The sequence below is a fragment of the Erythrolamprus reginae genome, chromosome 5, assembly GCF_031021105.1.
Source record: "Erythrolamprus reginae isolate rEryReg1 chromosome 5, rEryReg1.hap1, whole genome shotgun sequence".
Taxonomy (NCBI): domain Eukaryota; kingdom Metazoa; phylum Chordata; class Lepidosauria; order Squamata; family Dipsadidae; genus Erythrolamprus; species Erythrolamprus reginae.
The window spans coordinates 38,321,727-38,344,437 of record NC_091954.1 but is presented as its reverse complement, the minus strand read 5'-3'; the positions used below and the strand labels follow the sequence as shown (position 1 = coordinate 38,344,437).

Sequence of the window (22,711 nt, the reverse complement as noted above, 5' to 3'; positions counted from 1 at the left end):
GAATTCTAAAAGCTGCATCTGGAGGGCACCAGGTTGAAAGTCACTCCACAGACATTCATTTTAAAATATGTTATCTGCATGATTTAGCAATCTCATTATGACTTCCTGCCAGTCCTTTCCATTTGATTGTGGGGTTGTCACAGGAGCAGGAAATTAGAACAAAGGAAGAATTTCAAAATATCAGTTGCCAACTATTCTAAGGAAACCCACACCTACAACAAATATCCATGATGCATTTAAAATCTTTCTTTCTAAATAATAATAAAGATATGCTTTGCAGGGAAGTGAAATTTTGCTTTAAAACAGGGAAATGGATAAAATCTTAGGCATTTCTTTCCCAGGGTTCAAGGTAATCCAAGCCAAGGTGTGAAAATATTTCTTCCTCGTTTGCAGCATTCAGAAAAATTTTCTGGAAGGAGAAAAAAAACTCAGTTTAAATAAAAGGAGACAATTTCTGAAACAACTAGATTCATAATTAATGTATTTAGCATTTGTGTTGACCTTTGCAAAAATTTGATAATCCGACTGTTTCACATTCCAAATGAAAAACATGTTCTTACGCTGCAAAGTACATGAATACAGAAAAGCAAATAAACAGGGTTCTTTTTTTCCTCCTAGGATGTCGTATTTTTAATTCTGCATCAATTAGGTCTCTTGCTTGCAGAACTCTTGCTTCATTTCAATCAATTATTTCATAAATATTACATTTATGCAACATATATTTTCATTGACCTTTAAGTATACTTAATACAAAATGCCTGTTTTGCAAATGATTTCAGACTACGAATTCCATTTCTGTAGTTCTCATTATAGCTTCATTGATCAATAAGGTACAAGAAGCATGAAGTGAACAATTTTAATTAACGTTTTAATCAATATATGATTGCAATTTCACCAAGCTCAAATTTCATAACTTGCTTTTTAAAATATATCATTAATACTACAAATGTGGTTTAAATGTTCAAACAGCACACAAATGTAGTTTTCCATAGTTACCCAAGAAGCAAATCCTGAATGCAAAATAGGATTTTCTAGTATCTTTGCCATTTTTTTCAATAAATGTCAATTTCTTAATCCTTAAACTGAGTGTAAAGTTACAATCTGAGTAAGCTGAATATTGTATATTGTTTTGATATGTTGTAACATTTTTTTTTCTTTTAACCCTATAATTCCTTGCAGCTGGGTGGAATCAAGGCAACTGAATGGGACTGAGCATTTATTGACCGGATGCTCTTCCTGATGCCTTTGTGAAGTTCACAGCACACAATTACTCATTGTCCCAGAGAGGACGAAATATCTGCTGTTATCTAGGATAGAACTCACAGTCTCCTGGTTGTGAGGCAAAGGCTCCATCTCTAGGCCACCATGTTGGTCACATTCAAATGTTTATTAATAATTAGGAAATTAATTACCAGAACAATAAGCCTGCTTCCTTTTTTTGTTTAACCCCCAGGGTTGCAACTGAGAGTTTCTGACTTTAATTCAAAATATGTGATCAGGTTGTATAACTTACAGCTTCTTCTACTGCAGTATTAGAAAACTGCCAAAGAAGAAGGGAAGGGTGGAATTGGACAAGGAGAATCTGGACAGACTTTGCTTTTGTCTCTTCTGCTTTAAAAGACAGAGGTAAACCTCTGAGTTGAAACCTGGAGATCCTAAATTTGAGATTTGGGGAAGTCTCTGTGTTTGTTTCTTGAACAATGTATTTCCATGGCTGAGTCAGTATTACCCTGCAATTCTACCATCTTTACTGCAAAGGCAGACATTCAGTTCTATAACGTCTTTTTTAAAAAACGTACATAATTTAACCACTCCTGAAATGTTATGCCATGGTACCTACTACCAGTGAATGTCTCAACTCTTTCCCTATTAAAATGCAGCAAGTAATAAAAGGCAGGAGCAACTCTGGTATTTCCTGGACCAAACCTCCCATGTGTAACATAGCTGATAAATGTAAGTCTAGAATTTTCCATCCTATGACATTTAGAAATCAAACAGAGTTCCATGTCAGTAAAGACTCAGAAACTAAGAACTTTACTTTATAGAACACGGGTGTCAAACTCAAAGAAGAAGTTAGGTGTTGTGGTTGGCTCTGACCCAGCTCCTGCCCAAGGAATGTGGCCTTTAATGAAATCAAGTTTGACACCCCTGTTGTAGAAGATTATTTTGTTCACCTCCATGAAAATAAACTACAAACACACACATATAAAGAAACATACTGTTCTGACCCAACCTTAGAAGAAGCAAGAAACAGCTTCTTGTCACAAAAAACCCTCTTTATTTACCTCTTGTGCATTTACTCCACGAAAAGTCCAAGCAAACAGTCCTTCAAAGAGTTAACTGCAGTAACAGACCTTATTAGTTGCTTGCAATAATTGCAAGGCTGTGATCTCACAGCAGAAAGGCTGAAAATAAGTTTCTGACAAGCAGTCTTAGTGGCATGAAACACAATGAGCAAAATCTTTATAATACAAACTGTTGTCTCCTATAACAACTACTCCTTTTCCTTCTATTTATTCCCCAGCCAGGGAGGAGCCATTCATCATCCACACGTGTTTTGCTTTCCAAGTCGATTCCATGTCCTCCATTGTTCACCTCTCCTAACAGCTCTGCACATACGTGCATCTGGAACCGGCCCCAGCTTTTCTTCCTCCATGTCAGCCTCCAAAGGCAGCTGCCTCACTGGCGGCTGAGAAATACAGTAATACCTCATGATACGAACTTAATTGGTGCAAGGAAGAGGTTCGTAAGATGAAAGGTTCGTAAGACGAAACATTGTTTCCCATAGGAAACAATGTAAAGTCAATTAATCTGTGCAACCAAACCCCCCCCCCCCCCCCGCAAAAAACCGGCTTTCGGCGACTGCTGGGAAGCCGCGCGGCTGTTTTAAAAGTTGACAGCCGGCCTGGGGGGCTTCCCAGCACCCCCACGAACCACGAACCCGGCTTCCCAGCTGTCTCCCTTGATGCCCTGCTGCTCTAGAATGTCTTTCGGGTGGTTTTTGTTGGGGAATATTACCGAGAAGACTGAGCACCAAGACTGAACAAGGCTGGACCTTCAGTGCTAAATCTGTTCCCAGGACGCTGTGGTGCCAAATGGTGGGGGCGCCCGTCGTCGGGGGGACCATTAAAACGGAGGCCATGGTGCAGGCCTGGAGCCGGAGAGACCATTGTGAGGGGAGAGACTATTGTGAGGGGAGATGCCACCCAGGAAGAACAGCGGGCATTGGAAGGCGATTGAAACAAATGACAGGAGAAAAGAAGAACATAAGGTTGAGGAAGTTGGGGAAAATAATAACTAAGCCATATGGACTTGGACTGGGGATGCTGGTCAGGGGTCAGGGCCAGCACTTTGGTGATCTTTTTCCCCAGAAACCTGGAAAATTACTAAGTGGACAATCATATAAACCCTTAAGAAGCCATTTACCTAGACTTTGGCACCACCTCTCTATTGACTATTTAAGAACTGCTGACTGACTCCTTTTTCTATATTTTTAATACATTTTAATACATTTTATTCTTAGTTATTTTTATATTTTTATATTTTACCTGTTTTAATATTTAACTAATCAATTAATTAACTGGGAATTGTATTTTATATATTTATTAGTGTTTTAAACTGTTATCAATTTAATCTATTTTTAGTATTGGGGGTTCTAAATTTAAATGGATGATTGGGACAGAGTTACCTGTGTGCATGAGCTGAATGGCTGGTATGATTGGGATGACTGGGGTGGGAGGGGTTACGGTATGGATGAGATAAATGGTAAGAGTATGAATGGTAGATCTGGCCACCATGACAGCCATGGACCTGACTCAAGTAGTACGGGGTCCAACTCACGAGGGAGGGCACGCACCTGACATCGTATTCCTTTCCGAGCAACTGAGTAATGGTCTGAGACTAAGGGGCTTAGAAGCATTGCCTTTGTCATGGTCAGACCATTTTCTACTACGGCTTGACTTCCTGGCTCCAATCCTTCCCCGCAGGGAGGCGGAACCAATTAAGATGTTCCGCCCCAGACGCCTGATGGACCCAGAGGGCTTTCAGACGGCGCTTGGGGTTATACCAGAGGCACTTGTCCACAGTTCAGCAGAGTCTCTTGCGAAAGCCTGGAACAAGATGCGCGTACCATGCCGCCTTGATTGCATCAGCGGAATCCCGCCCAGCCGCTCTGTTTAGGGTGACCCGCTCCCTTCTTAATCAGGGGGGAGTTGGGGAGCCCTTGCAGAGCAGTGCCGGGGATTTTAACACGTTTTTCGCTGATAAAATCGCCCAGATCCGGGCCGAAGAAGAGTTTGATCTGGTGACACCTGATGAAGTGGACAAGCCATTGGATCTGTGAGTTCTGCCACCTGTTTACTGGATCCGTGTCCCTCCTGGTTGGTCTCGGCCAGCAGGGAGGTCACACGGAGCTGGGTCCAGGAGATTACCAACGCTTCCTTGGGGAGGGGAGTTTTTCCAACTCTCTATAAAGAAGCGCTCGTGCGCCCCCTCCTCAAGAAGCCCTCCCTGGACCCAGCCGTACTTAATAACTATCACCCAGTCTCCAACCTTCCCTTTATGGGGAAGGTTGTTGAAAAGGTGGTGGCACTCCAGCTCCAACGGTCCTTGGAAGAAGCTGATTATCTAGGTCCCCAGCAGTCGGGCTTCAGACCCGGTTACAGCACGGAAACTGCTTTGGTCGCGTTGATGGATGATCTCTGGTGGGCCCGGGACAGGGGTTTATCCTCTGTCCTGGTGCTCCTTGACCTCTCAGCGGCTTTCGATACCATCGACCATGGTATCCTTCTGCACAGGCTGGGGGGGGGGGTTGGGAGTGGGGGGCACTGTTCTTCAGTGGTTCTCCTCCTACCTCTCTGGCCGGTCGCAGTCGGTGTTAGTGGGGGGTCAGAGGTCGACTCCGAGGTCTCTCCCTTGTGAAACCGCTGGGTGAGATCATCCGAGGGCATGGGGTGAGGTATCATCAGTACACTGATGATACCCAGCTTTACATCTCCACCCCATGTCCAGTCAACGAAGCAGTGGAAGTGATGTGCTGGTGTCTGGAGGCTGTTGGGGCCTGGATGGGTGTCAACAGACTCAAGCTCAACCCGGATAAGACGGAGTGGCTGTGGGTCCTGCCTCCCAAGGACAATTCCATCTGTCCATCCATTACCCTGGGGGGGAATTATTGACCCCCTCAGAGAGGGTCCGCAACTTGGGCATCCTCCTCGATCCACATCTCACATTAGAAAACCATCTTTCAGCTGTGGCGAGGGGGGCGTTTGCCCAGGTTCGCCTGGTGCACCAGTTGCGGCCCTATCTGGACCGGGACTCATTGCTCACAGTCACTCATGCCCTCATCACCTCGAGGTTTGACTACTGTAACGCTCTCTACATGGGGCTACCTTTGAAAAGTGTTCGGAAACTTCAGATCGTGCAGAATGCAGCTGCGAGAGCAGTCATGGGTATGCCCATGTTTCGCCATCACTCCGCAATCTGCATTGGTTGCCGATCAATTTCCGGTCACAATTCAAAGTGTTGGTTATGACCTTTAAAGCCCTTCATGGCATTGGACCAGAATACCTCCGAGACCGCCTCCTGCCGCACGAATCCCAGCGACCGATTAGGTCCCACAGAGTGGGCCTTCTCCGGGTCCCGTCAACTAAACAATGTCGGTTGGCGGGCCCCAGGGGAAGACCCTTCTCTGTGGCGGCCCCGACTCTCTGGAACCAACTCCTCCCGGAGATTAGAACTGCCCCTACTCTCCCTGCCTTCTGTAAAGTTCTTAAAACCCACCTTTGCCGTCAGGCATGGGGGAACTGAAACATCTCCCCCGGGCATGTACAATTTATGTTTGGTATGTTTGTGTGTGTGCTTGTTAGTATATTGGGGTTCTTTTTAAAAACTTTTTTAAATATTTAAATTTATTTGAATCTATTTGGATTTGTATGATTTGTTTATGCCTTGTTGTGAGCCGCCCCGAGTTCGCGGAGAGGGGCGGCATACAAATCTAAATAATAAATAAATAATAAAAAAATAAAAAAATAAAAAAATAGAGAAAGAGAGAGGGGTGGACAATAGAGACAGCAACAACAGGGAGAGACAGAAATAGACTTAGCATATACTGTATGTATGTAGACAGTACTGAGTTCATCTCTGCCCCATCGGACTCACAAGGCTGTAAGGAGTCATACGGACACATATATATCAGTCTGTTTATGCTATCTACTTGTCACTACCTCAAAGAACACAAAGAGCATTTTCAAACTGAATTAATAAAATATAGATCCTTCAAGCAAGAAAGTCAGTCATTACCAGTTTTTAATACAGACTTTTTTTCCTGTTGAGTTTCAATCGGATATTGCTTTCTGCAGATTTTTTTAGCCCAACTTCAGTCAATCAAGTCTAAATGTTTTTCAAGTCACAAGCTATCATCATGAATTACTTTAAAGTCACCATTTCAAATTAGACATACAAGTTAAAACTGCAATAATCTCTGTGAGTTCATAGCTGGAAATTACTACCATGGATGTTCCATTCTGGCTAGAGATTTGATGTGTCATTAAATGAAGTGCCTATAATGAGAATCAATCTCAAAGAGCTTTTTTTGACATTAAGCTCCATGGACTGCAATGTCAACAGCAGGGAATCTGTGATTTGGATGCATTTTATTCAAATGTCGTTTCCAGTTGGTTCAGTGTCTAAATATGGACGCATTCCCCATGACAGAGGGGAATATGTCCTCATGATTGATGTTCAGAGAAGCATAGATGTCCACATTTTCACCAAACAGAAGGATGAAATAGGCTCTGGTGATGCAGGAATCGGGAGAGCCAATGTTAATTACCATTCTAAATAATTTGAATGCAGGAAGTAAGGAAGGAAGGAAGGCATCCATAAGTCAGTGGAAATGAGCCCCGGGAAATGGAATAACCATGAGCTGTGAAATAGTTGCAAAGAGTGAGGATAAAAATCTAAAACAGACAAAGGAATGTATGAAGGCCAACTGGCCCAATTAACCGAGCCCTTTGGAAGAATGCATATGCAATAACTATAGCAGCACTATAAAAAAACCCCATCCAGCTGACTTCCACATGTTGCATTTACAGGCATTCCCATTCTCTATGAGTTGGCAGAAAATTTTATCCATGGACAATTTATAGTGTACTGCTTCCATAATTGAGCTAAATTCTGCTTCAGCGATCAGCACAAAGAATGGTTTTTTCTTTGCAGATATAATGTGGAACAGATTCAAGATGGCTTTCTAGCAATGATGGATTCTAAATCCTACTGCTACCAGTTTGTAGTTGCCCTCACATGCGGCCAACGCTTCTGTTCATATGCATAAGCATCCAGGGTGGCTGGGAGGAGCCTCCTGCCACCACCGCTTCCAGTTTGTAGAATCAGGCAACCCACCACTGCTTTCTAGGGCTTTTAGTCTTCCTTTTCTCTCCCACCCAGCTTCTCCTTCCAGCAGGAAAAACACCATTTTCCTTAAGTGCACCAATCCAAACACAACACAGAGACACACAATATTATATCATCTCTTTCTGTTCTACAGGCAGAGCAGTCATCACTCATCCACGCGATACATCTCTAACATCTCAGAATGCTCCCTTCAACTCACACTGTCCTGCATTGCCACATCCTGCTATAAAGGTAATCTTCAACTTACAACCAGAACTTGGACCAGAATTTCTGTTTTGAAGCAAAGCCATCGTTAGCCGAGTTTTGACCCATTTTACAATCTTTTTTGCTGGGGTTGTTACAGAAATCACTGCAATTGTTAAGTGAATTAAGTGGTTGCTAAGCTAATCCACCTTCCCCCATTGACTTGACTTGTCAAGTGCCAAGTGCCCAAATTTTGAACATGTAACCATGGGGAACCAACTGTATGTGCAAATACCAGTTGTAGGTCACTTTTTAGTGCCTTTGTACATGCAAGGACCAGTTGTAAGTCATAGACTACCTGTACCTATTTTGTAAGAAGGCCTTCAAGGCTCACAGTTGTTATTGACACACATTATACTTTTGTATCGTAACTTTTGCCTCCAACTTGGTTTCCACATTAGCTTTTTAAACTTTTTAAAGGACATTCAGGCAACTTAGTGGGAGGCAGGGGAGGTGGCCACAGAGGCCTACAGTCAGGAAGTGGACAATTCAAGTTTTTGTCATGCTTCCAACGCACACCCCTGTCAAGGATTAGCTCAATCCTAGGTGATATTCCATTATGTTACCATATAAGGTAAAAGAAGCATGTTAAACTATAATGAATGCTGAGTCATAGGGTGTGAATTGCAACCTGATTGGGCCAGAGCATTATAAAATGCAAAGCATCTTTACAATGATTGTTAGCTGGTTAGCTGTTGTTGCTGGTAATGCTGTCAGTTGGTTGGCTGGAACAGTTTTGAGCATGAGTTAATTATTGAAATAGAGCTGTAGTGTTGATATGGAGAAACCTGGATTGGTTAGTATCTACATGTAAGTAAACTTTACTGCATATTGTTTGTTCCTGTAAATAGAAGACTAAGAAATAAGATATTTTGAATGCACTGAAGAGTAAAACTATTTATTATTGTTTTCTACAAAGTGTCTTCATTATTTCTCTGCACTGATTCCTAAATTGCCACATTATAAATCCTGATATCTTGTCAAGTCCTACTGCGTAGCTCTATACATATGGACAAAGCCACTCACCCCAGCAAGCAGGCAACAGAAATAGGGAATGAGGGTAGGTATATATGGAATACAAGGAAAGGAACTGTGAGTGCAAGAACCTTCTGTTGCCTGTCCATGACCTGATGCCCAAAGTCAAAAGAACATTTCCCAAATCAAGTTGACTGCAATTGATCAGTGGAAAATGAACAGTGGGTGGCCCAGAGGAGAAAAGGAGATTTTAACTACACTGCTTTGCGCATGAAAACTTCAGAACTGGCTTCACTTATTTTATTTATTGTTATTTTATTAAATTGGACCTATATGCCGCCCCTCTCCGTGGACTCAGGGTGGCTCACAACAGATAAAAAGATACAACATAAAACATTTCTAAGCAAATTAATAGAATAATTACTTTAAAAATTGTCTTAAAACTAATCATTTAAAAAACAATTAATTCACTTCTTCTGTGCCTATGTGGAATTATCAGTAAAATTATGCTCTTGGCAAAAAAAACATCCCAGGCTTCTTTTTTTGATGCATATGCCAATTGGATGGTTAACAGTTTTAGAGAGCACCATAGTCAAAAGGCTAGACAACTCCCAAATGTGCACATCAACTACCCAACCTCTTTATGACACAGTGAGATTTTCTTCTAATATTAAAAAGGGGGATTTAATGGATACCCTATGTTGGTTATGCAAAGTTCAACATGTTGAAATATCAAAAACAAAAAAAATGACTGCACGATTTATGAGCCATAGAGACCACTCAATGTTCTAGCAGAAGTTCATAAAAAAAGTGCCTATGAAGCAGTATAATCCAACTGGCTTGTAAATTATCACTTCCAGGTGGTAATGATCACTAATGAGAATATATATGAGAGGCATTAATTGGGTTTTTAATGAATAAGAGATAATGGGAAAATAATAAAAATATTAGTAGGCACATAATCCAACCAAAAGATGTCAGTGAGACTTTCAGACAAACAAAGCTTTCTCATTAGTTTCTAGAACATCTATGTTTTTGTTCCTCTAAATCACAGATGTGAAACTTCAGATTTCCCCTTAAAAATGAAATCCTTTACCAGAATACACCAAATATGTATGTTTGTTTGTTTGTTTGTTCCTTTGTTTCTTTGTGTTTGTTTGTTGGGTTTATATGCTGCCCCTCTCTGAGGACTGAGGGCGGCTTACAACATATAAAAGAAACAATAATATACAACAGTTAAAGCCAATTAATTAAACTAAATAAGCTAATTTAAAAACCCCAACTTTGTTAAAAAATTGATCATGCCCATTCAAGCCACAATCACACATGGCATTCGTCGGCCAGGGGGCTAAGATCTAATTGCCCCAAACCTGGTGGCATAAATGAGTCTTAAGACTCTTGCAGAAGGTGAGGAGGATGGAGGCACTGTGAATCTCTAGGGGGAGCTGATTCCAGAAGGCCTGGGTCTTCCCCTAGGCTCTTCCCCTAGGCCCTGCCAAGCAGCATTGCCTAGCTGATGGGATCTGGAGAAGGCCAATTCTGTGGGACCTAACCGGTCACTGGGATCATATGGCAGAAGGTGGTCCTGCAAGTAATCTGGCCTGATGCCACGTAGGACTTTATAGGTCATTGCCAACACCAACAACAATACGTCGTTGATCAATAGTCATGGCAAAATAAACATTAGACAATGTAGGATGATAAACTTCAAAATAACACTCAGTATCTCACCAGTCTAACTAAGTGGTAGTTCAGTCCTAAGATCTTGCAAAAAAAAAAGAAAAAGAATTGAACATTATTTCACACATGTAAATTACATGAGAGTCAAGTTATATATTTAAGAATGAGATTGAAAAGTTTAGGCAGAAAAATCTACTCCTCTCAGGTGCAGGAACCATACCAATTCTATGAGATTATCAGGGTTGCTTCTTTATTGTTGCCTGCCTATTTACAAGAATCTTGCCAGATTGGTTGCATTCACTTGGGGACTGCCAGATAAAAGCTTCAGGGATTTTTTTTTTTGGATGGGGTGGGGAGGGTGGAGTCTCCAAGGCTTCCTTCCCTGCAAGTAGTCTAATCATGCCAATTTCTTCACACCTCTGCCTACTCTAACTCTCTACCACAATCCATTTATATAACAACTAAAACATTTATCAGGAAATAAATTGAAATAAAAATGAAATAGATATAGAAATTCAGTACTTGTGGATTCAGGAACTTATTAGATTATAAATATTTAATAAACAATAAAACCCAGATAGTTTGCTACCATGTTGGATTTATTCCTCCTAAAATTTTAAAAACAAATGTCTCATTTAATTATTCCTATTAATTGTATGGGCCATTTATATAGACTTTGTCCAGAAGCCATTGGCTTGTTACATCAGCTAAATGCTATTCTTCTGGATCACAGATCTGAAAGCATTCATTATGCTCACAAACCAAGATAGAAAAGTAAAGTAAGAAAAAGAAAAAAGAAAAAAGTAAAAATAATCTGTGTGATACAAGAGAATGGCTCAGGCTATTGCATCTAAACAAACACGGAAGTTTATTACATCCCTTCTTGAAATAAACTCTGTTATGTTATTTCATACTCTTGAAAAAGGCTGATGGGGTCATCAGAATAGATCTTTTTGTTCACTTACAAGGAAAGTCAGTTCCATGTTGCAGAAAGCAGGAAAAAAATCAAGAAATCACAGTAAGGTCTGGGCCAGAAAGATCTGTGGGAATGGGTTTTTTAAAAAGAAGATAGGTCTCCATTCATATTCCCTTTTAAAAAAAAAACCCCTCCATTCTCCCCCTGAAGACATCCCTACTTCTCTCTCTGGCACAGAATAATTTTATAGTCTCTGTTGAGCCTTGATAGGAATTTTGGAAGTTCTGGGTAGGTATGCACTGATGCATGGAGAAACCTAGGAGAGCTGGGAATTAATCAAGGAGCTTAGATTCCGTTTGTGTACTTTCAATATCTTTTGTACACATAAATTAAGTTTGCAGAAATGCACTTGAATAAATGGAGTGATCAAATCACACCCTGTTGCACAAATATCTAGATGCTCCCTTTATTGACATTCACTTTCCTGCAACTCCCAAAATAGCACTTTGAAAGGATTTTTCCCCCTTGTTCTCATATTCATTTCAATCCTCTGAGTCTGCAAAATTTGGCAGTATATCTCCTAAAGCACCGAAGAATGAATAATATCGAGCAGAAACATTAAAAAGGGAGATCATACTGTGGTAACTGACGAGCCTAGGGTGAAGATCGCTAGAGAATGAAATACAGTAAATGATCAATTGGAGGGTGTTGTGGTTAGCTCTGGCCCAGCTCCTGCCCCAAGGAATGTGGAGGTGGATGTGGGGGAGACATCCACATGCCGCAGGCCTGTTTTGCTCCCAGTAGAATCTACCGATGAAGTCTCCTCTGACCAAGGAAGCGTGAGTGACAGGGAATAGGGGAGTTTGGCAGACAGCCCAGGGGGAGATGAATCATCTGTAGCATCCCTGGATTCTGAACAAGAATTAATTACACATCCATGCATGCGTAGAGTGGTGCATAGGAGACAACAACTGAAGGATTATTACAAGAGAAAATGAGGCCACCTGTGGTTGGGTGGGGCTGCTGGACTTAATTCCCCAGTTATTGGGTGAGCAATTGGACTGCATTTAACCTGTGCCTTGTGTGTACCAGAAAATCCTTTTGACATTTATAAAAGGGAGCTGTTTCTGTTTTTCTGTTTATTAGAACTTTTGGGTTTTCCTTTTATCGTGTGGTGTGTGTCTTCCTGGACTAATTACCCTGTAATTATAGGCGGTTGAGACATGCCGGTAGAACAGATATTATTCATTCTTCGGTGCTTTAGGAGATATACTGCCAAATTTTAGGAGATATACTGCCAAATTTTGCAGACTCAGAGGATTGAAATGAATATGAGAACAAGGGGGAAAAATCCTTTCAAAGTCTCTTCTCTCAAGAATAATTTTCTTGATTCATTTCAATCAAGAGTTTGGCCTGGTTTTGACACTGAAATTGCCTTGGTGGCCCATGGCATTATCTTTGCTGAGAAGGGAAAGTGATGTTATATTTACTCTTCTGGACTGGTCTTCTTCAAAACTTGCAGCCATGATATTGTAATAAAGCCATGGTGGTTAGAATGTGATATTGCAGGCCAATTCTGCCAATTGCCAGCGATTTTATTCTCACCGGCTCAAGGTTGACTCAACTTTCCATCCTTCCGAGAACCCAGTTTGTTGGGGACAGGCTGCTGACTCTCTAAACTGCTTAGACAGTTGTAAAGCATTGTGAAACAGTATATATGTCTAAGTGCTATTGCTATTGCTAAAAGAAGCTCTGATAACCTTAGACCCTTGTAGTAGCTCCCTTCATCTGGCTGTCTCCAGATAACACTCAGTGGTTTCTGACCCACTACCTCATATTTTTGTGCTGAGATTCTACAAGATTGTGCTTTAGCCTATCTATCATAGCAATCTCAGTTAGACTTAGACATATAAATAGAGTAGGGAGAATGGGATGGAATGGTTAGGCTAGGCTAGGCTAGGCTGGAATGGAATGGAATTGGATTGAATTTAATTCTTCTTTTTCCCTTGGTTTCTTTCTTTTTTTCCTATTCATTATACTGTATACATTTGTTCTTTGGACAATTATAAATGGAAGATATTATGATGTTATTAAAATTAGCCACAATGAGCAGGGGTAGCATCATCTGTAATCCAAATATCTTTATCTTATCTTATTTTATCTTTTTTTACCATTACTTGTATCATATCTTTGAGAATAATAATCTTTCTAAAGTGGCCTATACGTATTATGAATAACTGTAAATAAAAATAATGGAATGACAGAATTAGAAGGGACCTTGAAAGTCTTCTAGTCCAACCCCTGGCTCGGGCAGGAAACCCTAGACCATTTCAGACAAATGGTTGCCCAAGTTCTTCTTAAACCTTAGGCTTCAAATGGGATTGAGGGACTTTATATGGGAAAAAGTACATGACTATGTCCCATCGTTCCAGTGAACCTATCCAACACAAGCGGCAGCAGAATAATTCTCTAGCCCAGCATTTCTCATCTTCAGAAACTTTAAGAAGTGTGGACTTCATCTGGGGAATTCTGGGAGTTGAAGTCCACAAATCTTAAAGCTGCTGAGGTTGTGGAACATTGCTCTAGACTATTTGCTATTACCTAAAGGGGGATAAAATTCATTACCCTCAGGCTTCCTTTCAAAATTTTGTGCAGGTTTTTGCATAGTTCACACGTTTGATGAGAATACAAGATAAAATTAATTTGATTATCAATCTATGCAACAGCAATAAGTCAAGCAGAGACAAATCTCCAATGAATTCTACCCAGAACCTCTGAAAAGACCTAATATATGTCCTGATCACATTTGGTATCCAAAACATTTCTGAAGGACACACATTACAGCTTCTCCTAAAAATGATTTCAAATGGGAAAATAAACAGGAAAAGTACACGCAATAATAAAAGGGTCATAAAACGGCAGGGCAAATCCAATAGCATTGCAGTTATGGCTTTTATTAGAGATGAAATATGTAGATGGATAATTGGCTGACAAGGAATGTAGCATCACTGAACGTATGGGAGGCAGCAAAAGAAGCAAGGGCAACTACAGGTCATCAGAGCTAGCAGAAATGAAATAAAAGATAAAATTGAAAAAGGAAAATGGGATAACAGCATGATTTGTGTGTGTGTGTGTGTTGTATCAAAATGGGGAAAAGGCAATCATACACTGGATTGTACGGTATATATTTGTATGTTTTTCACTACGATAAAATAGTCTGCATGGGTAAACAATTGAATTTGCCTCCGGCATTATACTATACAGCAAATGTAAATTTTATATTTAACTAGCATTATTTCATACAAATATGCACGTATAGCTTCTGCTCCGAAATCTAATCTACCCCAAATCCAGCAAGAAAATATAATGACAAATGTATTAGAAGGAAACTATCACTCTTTCAAATACCATTATAGCAAACTCTGAACAAGGAATTTGCGAATGTTAAATCATCAAGTATGAATCTTTAGGAAACATCATGAGACCCTGTATTAAAATATGCTGTGGAATTTATTCTTATCATTCTGATTTTGACTACATTTTAAGCTAGGATGTGAATCAATATCATATATCATAGTCCATTTTATCATGAAGTAAATTTTGTAACCATAAATAAACACAGCTGTATACATGGGTAAAATGAAAGCTTTTTTTGCAATAAGTAGTTTAAAACTAGGTATCCTAATTTATTAAACCATTATTAAAAAGAAGTACAACAGTAGATTCATAAATTTCTGGAAATCCTGAAATCCATGTTAATTTAAAAAAAAATCAAACTGGATGAATCTCACTCCTTTCCAAAATGTTTACGTACATACCATGTTTTAATTCTGTTTTACCTGAGTCCACATTTCATTGAAGAACCTTTTCTGTCATGGCTCATGATTTTTTCAACATCATTTCCCAGGAATTTGATGGTCCCTGACCTTTTTGGCCTTTAATCCCAAGACCTAAGGATTTTGATATGTAGTTTCAATGGTATGTAGTGTGCAATGGTTGCGTTGATCTATCATTTTAATCTAGGCTGTAAATTATATGTAGGTTTTTTATTGTTTTATGGTGTTTTAAAACATATGTTACTCATAAGCTTATGGGGAGTTTGATGGAGGTCCCGCATCAAGCTATAGATCACATCGTGACCAGTCATAAACTGAGGGCATATACTGGTCCAGTATCTGGTTTTTTAAATATAAACAATGCTGCGCTTCAATGGTTAAATGGCCTAGACATTGGTATTTGAACATAGATCATTTTAACATTTATATTTTACTGGGTTCTATTAATCTAGGTGAAATGTTAATATATATTGCTATGATATGCCATACACTAAATAAATAAATAAATAAATATGAGGCGATGGGAAATGCAGAACTTGGTTTGAAAAACAGTAACTGTAAATTAATTTGTCTGTCGGAGTTCTATATTCAGTTTGCATAATGAAGTACAACTCAAGTAGAAAATCCCTTAAACAATGCACAAGCAGATTTGCTCACTTGACTGTAGAACTGTGCATACAAATGAAGGCCACCTATTGAGTCTTCTTTCCCAGTCAAAACCCAACCAAAGTAAGAAAACAAAGCAATTATCTTTTTTAAAAAAATTAAAAAAATCTGGGAATAAAACAAAGACAATTATATTTCTAGCATGTTTAGAATAAATAAAAACATTTGGTCCATGGTGAATCTCCACGTTGATCCCAATTTAAAAATATTTTATTGCAATTTTAAATTGCAATTTGAATTGCAGGAACCATATGCAAAAAGAACTTAAAACCGCAATATCAAACAAATTAATTAAGTATGAACTTGTAATGGATTCCCATGCTGTTGAGGACCAGATTCTTGGCTATTGGTGAATGGCCTTGAAAGCAAAAGTCAGAAGCCATTACAAATGAATCAAGGGCAGAACCACTGCTTAAGCTTTGAGGAAATAGATAGGAAAGGAATTGGGTTACTCCTCCCTTACTTACTGGGATGTACAAGATCCTATGAATAGAGCCTATCACAACATAGTTTTAGTCTTCTTGTGGAGTCAGTTTCAATTTCTAGACAAGGCTTGAAAGGCTCATATTGACCAGAACTGGTTCCTATGGCAAGATGGAAGTAGAAGCTGAATCAACTAGACCAGCGAACCTTTTATTCCACAGGTGCCGAAAGCGTGTTCACATGTGCTATTGTGCATGCGTGAGTGCCCACGTCCATAATTCAGTGCTTGGGGAGGGTGAAAACAGCTTCCCACCACCATCCGGTGGCCCTCTGGAGGCTGGAAACGGCCTGTTTCCCAGCTTCTGGAGGGCCCAGTAGGCTTGTGTTTCTCACTCCCCAGGCTCCAAAGGCTTCCTTGGAGCCAGGGGAGGGTAAAATACTCTCCCCAATCCCCGTAGAGGTTCTCTGGAAGCCAAAAAAACCCCATATGTGTGTGAGCCAAAAATCAGCTGGCTGGCACACACATGCACATTGGAGCTGAGTTAGAGCAACGGCTCGCATGCCAGCAAACATGGCTCCATGTGCTACTTTATTGTTTATATAGAAACAATGGAAACATGTGGGTTAGATAGTATCACTACCAGATGGATTTGAAATTGGTTGACCAACCACACTCAATGTATAGTCCTTAATGGAAATGCCTCTACATGGATGGAAGTGAGCAATGGGGTATCCCAAAGCTCTATCTTAGGGGAGGGGAGGAGAGGAGAAGGGATGGGAGGGGAGGAGAGGAGAGGAAAGGAAAGGAAAGAAAAGGAGAAGATTTTGGATTACAGAGGATGCTACCCATGCTTGACCGATTTCAATATTATCCAACATTTATAATTGTTCAAAGGATAAATGCATATGATAAATAGGAAAAAAGAAAGAAACCAAGGAAAAAAAGATGAAAAACTGAGTCCTCGGAGAGGGGCGGCATACAAATCCAATTAAATAAATAAATAAATAAATAAATAAATAAATAAAAACAAAAACCAATAAAACATTAAAAATAACAATTAAAATATTACTGGAAAACTATTTGATTTCCAATTGCCTCTCATTGTACTCCAACTAAAACTTCCAACATATATATAATTATTGCTGACTACAATATTACAGTAACTTATTTTGCCCTTAAAACAGTGTCTAAATTGATGTGTGATATATGATAGCTAAGGGAGCCATTCTTGATTAAATTTGGCATGCTTCTCTTTGAAACGTGGAATGATAGTCTTGCTTTTGGCACATATTACTCAGGTTTGGTTTCTGGTCTGATATCATTGAAAAGCGTCTCTTTTCCAATACTGAGTCAATTTGACTCTATCAAACTTTAGAGTCAAATGTAGAATACACTCCTCCCTCCCTCCAGTCAACTCTGTAGTCTCTGGTTCAAATAACATATCTAGTACTTGAACCAATTACAACTCATTTACTCATAAGAATAATGAAGATTCATCTTGAGAACTAAGCTTCTAAAAGTGTCTTGGGTGAGTTAAAGTAAAAAGAATGGACACAGGGGCTTCAATAAGAAGTCAAAGAAAATAGTTGAAGAGTATCAATTATAATGACATGCTGAATTGTTGCATTGGGTTGTTCTGCCCAGTGCGTTGTGTTGAACATGTGATTTCTTGAGTTTCATTAAAAGCAAACCAAAGCATCTAAAACATGCTGTGCATATCACCATGTTATATATATTTAGCTTTAAGAGGATTTTCACACTGGTTGCATAAAAAGTGGCTTTGCATTAAGAATTGCCAGCCATAAAACGGAATCCTTCTGTAGAAAGCTTTGATATGAATCCCAGCGAAGGGTCATTCCTTTTTGTTGTAGATAAATACTGAGATGATTATAACTCTTTATTTCTAAAGCAAGCCAGGTGCAGAGAAACACAAATTCCCAGACTTGAAAGCCTAATTGCTGTTCTGCCCAGGGAAATAAAAGTAAGGGAGGCACTTAAAGGGAGGAAAATGTACATCTGTTTAAAATGACTCAGTGTTTAATTGAAGTAATGACTATGTGAACAACACTGATCACATTGGAAATCAATAATATAAACTTGGAATCTTTATGTTTACTTTACTAATCCAGTCATTACGGCAGGCATCTAAACCAAACACTGCAGCTGTACCATGTTTAATTCATCAATATGTTCGCTCAAGACTGACTGCTTCTCTGTTAGCACTACATAATTTTAGCATCTGCCAAACTCCAGTCTGTAGCATTCCAGTTTTGTAAAAGACTATTAAAGATCCTTTTTTTAGGCTGGCAAGTAAAGCCACTTCTGTGTATTTTGATAATGAAATGGAGTATGAAAACAAACAAATCAACACAAACATTCTCAGTTGCTAGCAAAAGATTTTACAAATTAGGATGATTTATTAGCAGTTTTGACCAGCAGTTTTGTAACTTGTTGTCTTTCAGATATATTGACTTTTACCATGTATACTGCTCAAAAAATAATAACACATCATAGATTTGAATGAAAGAAATATTCTCATTGAATACTTTGTTCTGTACAAAGTTGAAGTGCACAACAGCATGTGAAATTGATTGTCAATCAGTGTTGCTTCTTAAGTGGACAGTTTGATTTCACAGAAGTTTGATTTACTTGGAGTCATATTGTGTTGTTTAAGTGTTCCCTTTATTTTTTTTTTGAACAGTGTATTATCTTCAGATAGAAAGCATTTGGAGACCAGCAGGTTGAGGAAGGCTGGTCAAAGTCTACATACATGGCTCTAGGACAACTCATCACGGCCAACTCATCATAGCCAACACACCATGGCCAAATTGCCACAGCCAACACACCATAGAACAATTTACCATGGTCAACTCACAGTAGAACAACTCTCTGCTTGACAAGAGTTACACTAATATTAAAGAAATGGTGGAATAGAATCATTAAAGAAAGAATGCCAAAGGAGAGACAAAATTGTAAAATCAGTGCACTGGAGACAGCTTCAGTCTTGAACCATTTATTTGTAACAGGAGTATAGCAATCAACAACATCTCACAAACTCAGAATCCCAACAAGGGCAACGGCTACTCTGTTGCCCTATTTATACCTTTTGCTTAATGCGGGAACTGTTTAGACAGTCATTTAGTTTTGGCAGCATTTTTGGCTTAGTCGTGTCTGAGCCAATCAGCGGCTCGCTTACTTTTCTCGGTCAGACATAACAAAAATGAAATTTGAATGACAAAAATTAAAATATTTGTATTTATTTTAAATAATTAAATTGAAGTGTCCTGTGGCAGGTTGTCCCATGGTGCATTGACCGTTGTGAGTTGTCCCATTCCATGCATACCCCAAAGGGATTATTTGTATGGGGATAGGCTTTTCAAATTATATTTGATTGATTGATTTGTTCAATTTTTATGGCTACCAATCTCTTACATGCAGTTCTGAGCAGTGAAGACCATTAAAACATCAGTACAACAATAAGTAAAATGAAAATAAGCCTGCAATAAGATTAAAACAAAAACAATTCCAATGAAGGATGTCCATCGGCAATATATTAGCATCTCAGAAATGCAGTTAATCTCGGTGAATTATGATGAGTTATGAGAGAGAGTTAGGCCTAGGCCTGTAGTCCAGTGAAGGAGAAAGCATGCATCCTGGAGTAAACATGGAGGGGTAAACATGGAGGGTCTTCTCCTTTTATAGTATTGATTCAGTCCTAATACGTCACAAGGATGGTCATAACCCAATCTATTGGAGGCTAGCTCCACCCCATTTGGAGAAAGGCATGATTTCTGTCTCCTAGTAGATAACACTCTTGATCAGGGACACCTTGGCAACTTTAAGACTTGTGAACTTCAACTCCCAGAATCCCTCAGCCAGCCATGCTGACTGGAGAATTTGGGGAGATGGGGAATAGCCTTAGATACTTGTTAGACTTATATTTATACTTCTTCAAAGAGCCTTACAGCCGTCTCTGAGTGGTTTGCTGAGACTGGAATTCTGGGAGTTGAAGTTCAGAAGTCTTAAATTTGCCAAGCTTGGACATCCCTGTTATTGACGGAACCCAGAGAATGTATCTCCTGTCAGACTTGATGTGGACCAACTGTAGAAATGCACTCCTTCCACTATCCTGGCCTCATGCCATATTGAATAGCAACTATTGAATAGCAACTATTGAGTGTCAATACAGGTTGCAAAGCAAAGAATGTAACCTGGGCATACCGAAGCACACCTATCATTGCTTGCGTGTCCGCATTTTGGCACTATTTGCAATGTCCAGATGTTCATGTGAAGCACATTACAGTAATTCAATCAGGAGGAGACCAAGGCATGACTGACCATGTGCAGTGCTGCCTGATCTAGGAAAGGTACAATTGGCATACAACCTGAAGTTGTGTAAAGTCTCCTGGCCATAGCTGCCATTTTATTTATTTATTTATCTATCTATCTATCTATCTATCTATCTATCTATCTATCTATCTATTTATTTATTTATTCCAATACACAATGAGGGTTTTAGTGGGTATATATCTATATACACATAATAAAATACATGATGAAGGTTATATAGGAGATGCTCATAGTAAAATATATCTAAGAAAGAATAGAAAAGAAGGTATAGGAATAGAGCATATCAATGAAAGAATAGAAGAAGAGATATAGGAATAGAAGAAAGGTATAGGAGATATAGGAGAGCAATTGGACAGGAGACGGAAGGCACTCTAGTGCACTTGTACTCGTTGAGCAAGACATATGAATCCACAAGAACCCCCAAATTATCTAAGGCAGGGTAAGCCATTTAGACTTCAGGATAGAAAACCACTGGGGTCCAGGGAATTCCCCCCCCTGTCCCAAGGCCAGAACTATTCTATCTTGTTAGGCTTGCATTGAAGGCAGTCCCTCACCTTGGAGACCCCATAAAACCCAGGACAGGGTCTCCCCAGCATTATTGGCTGGCCTGGAGCAGAGATTTGCACCTTAGCATTATCAGCACATTGATGATAACTCACCCCTGCTTGAAATTTTATATGGATTTTTTTTTCCTGAAAGGTGAAAATAATGATTTATGAATTTGAAAATTCAAAAAAGACATGGATTATATGAGGAGTTGATGGAACATGTATAACATTGAAGGAGGAGGAGAGACAGTAAGATTGTACCATAACCATCCATTAAAAGATTAGAAGTCATTCATGTATTTTTTAATTTAATTTTTTTCCTCTTTCTTATTTCCCTCTTTTCTTTTTTCTCTTCATTTGTCTTTTATTCTATGAAAAACAATCTTAATAAAATGTAACTTTTTAGAAAAGGATATACTGTATTTTTAAAAAGGATATTCCATGCTGTGGAATGACCTTCCCCAGAAGTTTCATACATACATAAATATGAATGGGGAGAACAACAAGCTCTGAGATACCTCACAAGGAAGTGGGCATGATCAATGTGGGAAGATCAACCCTACCCCATATACTTGTGGAAGCAGGGGAATCACCATAGAACTGTCTCCAACTCCCAACACCTGTCACTTGTCCAGAGGTATACCAAGATGATGGAATGGAAAACTGCTGAAAGATCAAGATATTTGCCCAACAGTGACCATCCAGAATCACAGTCAATGTTATTTCATCACGGTGCCCAGGTATGAAACTCATGCTTCACCTAAAGGTAGTATATTGTCCTAACATTATTACTGAAGCATGCTGAAAATTTAGAAGCTGCCTCTCACGACACACAAGGACTTGCAAAAGGCAACTGAACTTTTTTCTTTAAGATGTTTCGCTTCTCATCCAAGAAGCTTCTTCGGTTCTGTTGAGGTCTCTTCAGAACTGAAGAAGCTTCTTATATGAGAAGCAAAACATCTTTAAGGAAAAATAAAGTCCAGTTGCCTTTTGGAAAAGCACATTTGGAATAATAATGGCTTAGATGACTGAGAATCTCCAGGGACAATCCCCCCCCCCCACCTTGAGGTGTTTTAATAGTATCAGCATAGCCCATAATAGCCTGCTTCTGTTCATATTGATCTATATCCATATAAACATATCGAATATATGTTCATATAGTATATCAAAACCAATCTCTGCAGCACAATCCAAAGCCTAGAATTCAATGACACTTTGAATAGCAACGATTGAAAATTTGGGGTGGGCAGGTTTGAATGCGAGACTGGTCTTTAAATGACACGCATAGCAACCATGACAAGTATGTAAATTACTTTAGCAATCTGCATCTCTAAGCTAGTGGAATGTGAGTAACTTTTGTTTCTACTTAGTAACATCTGTTACTAAGTAAGGTTCATCCTGGGACCCTTTCCAATCGATCAGCTTCTATAGGACCCATGTCAATAGTTTCCCTTCTCAGCATACTTTTTATAATCTGTCTTTCTGCAAAACTTAAATACCTTTCCTTGGGGATTCCATCTCTGATATACAGTGCATAAAGCATTGTGGCTTATCTGCTTTATTGTTCATTCTAATAGCCAATATTCTGACCCAACCTTTGCAAGTAATGATAAGTCGTGTATTTATGATAAAAACAAACGCCTTTTCAAACAGGAAATCTATT

The 22,711-nt window shown here is 39.3% G+C and overlaps 1 protein-coding gene across 1 annotated transcript in view; it reads right to left on the bottom strand.

The window, feature by feature from the left end:
• Nucleotides 1-228: 228 nt before the first annotated feature.
• Nucleotides 229-22,711, bottom strand: part of DNTT (DNA nucleotidylexotransferase) — a 392,355-nt gene continuing 369,872 nt past the window's right edge. Inside the window, exon 11 of the mRNA XM_070752425.1 lies at nt 229-409. Coding sequence (XP_070608526.1) covers nt 323-409 — 87 coding nt within the window. The 3' untranslated portion in view covers nt 229-322. The remainder of the gene's footprint in view (nt 410-22,711) is intronic.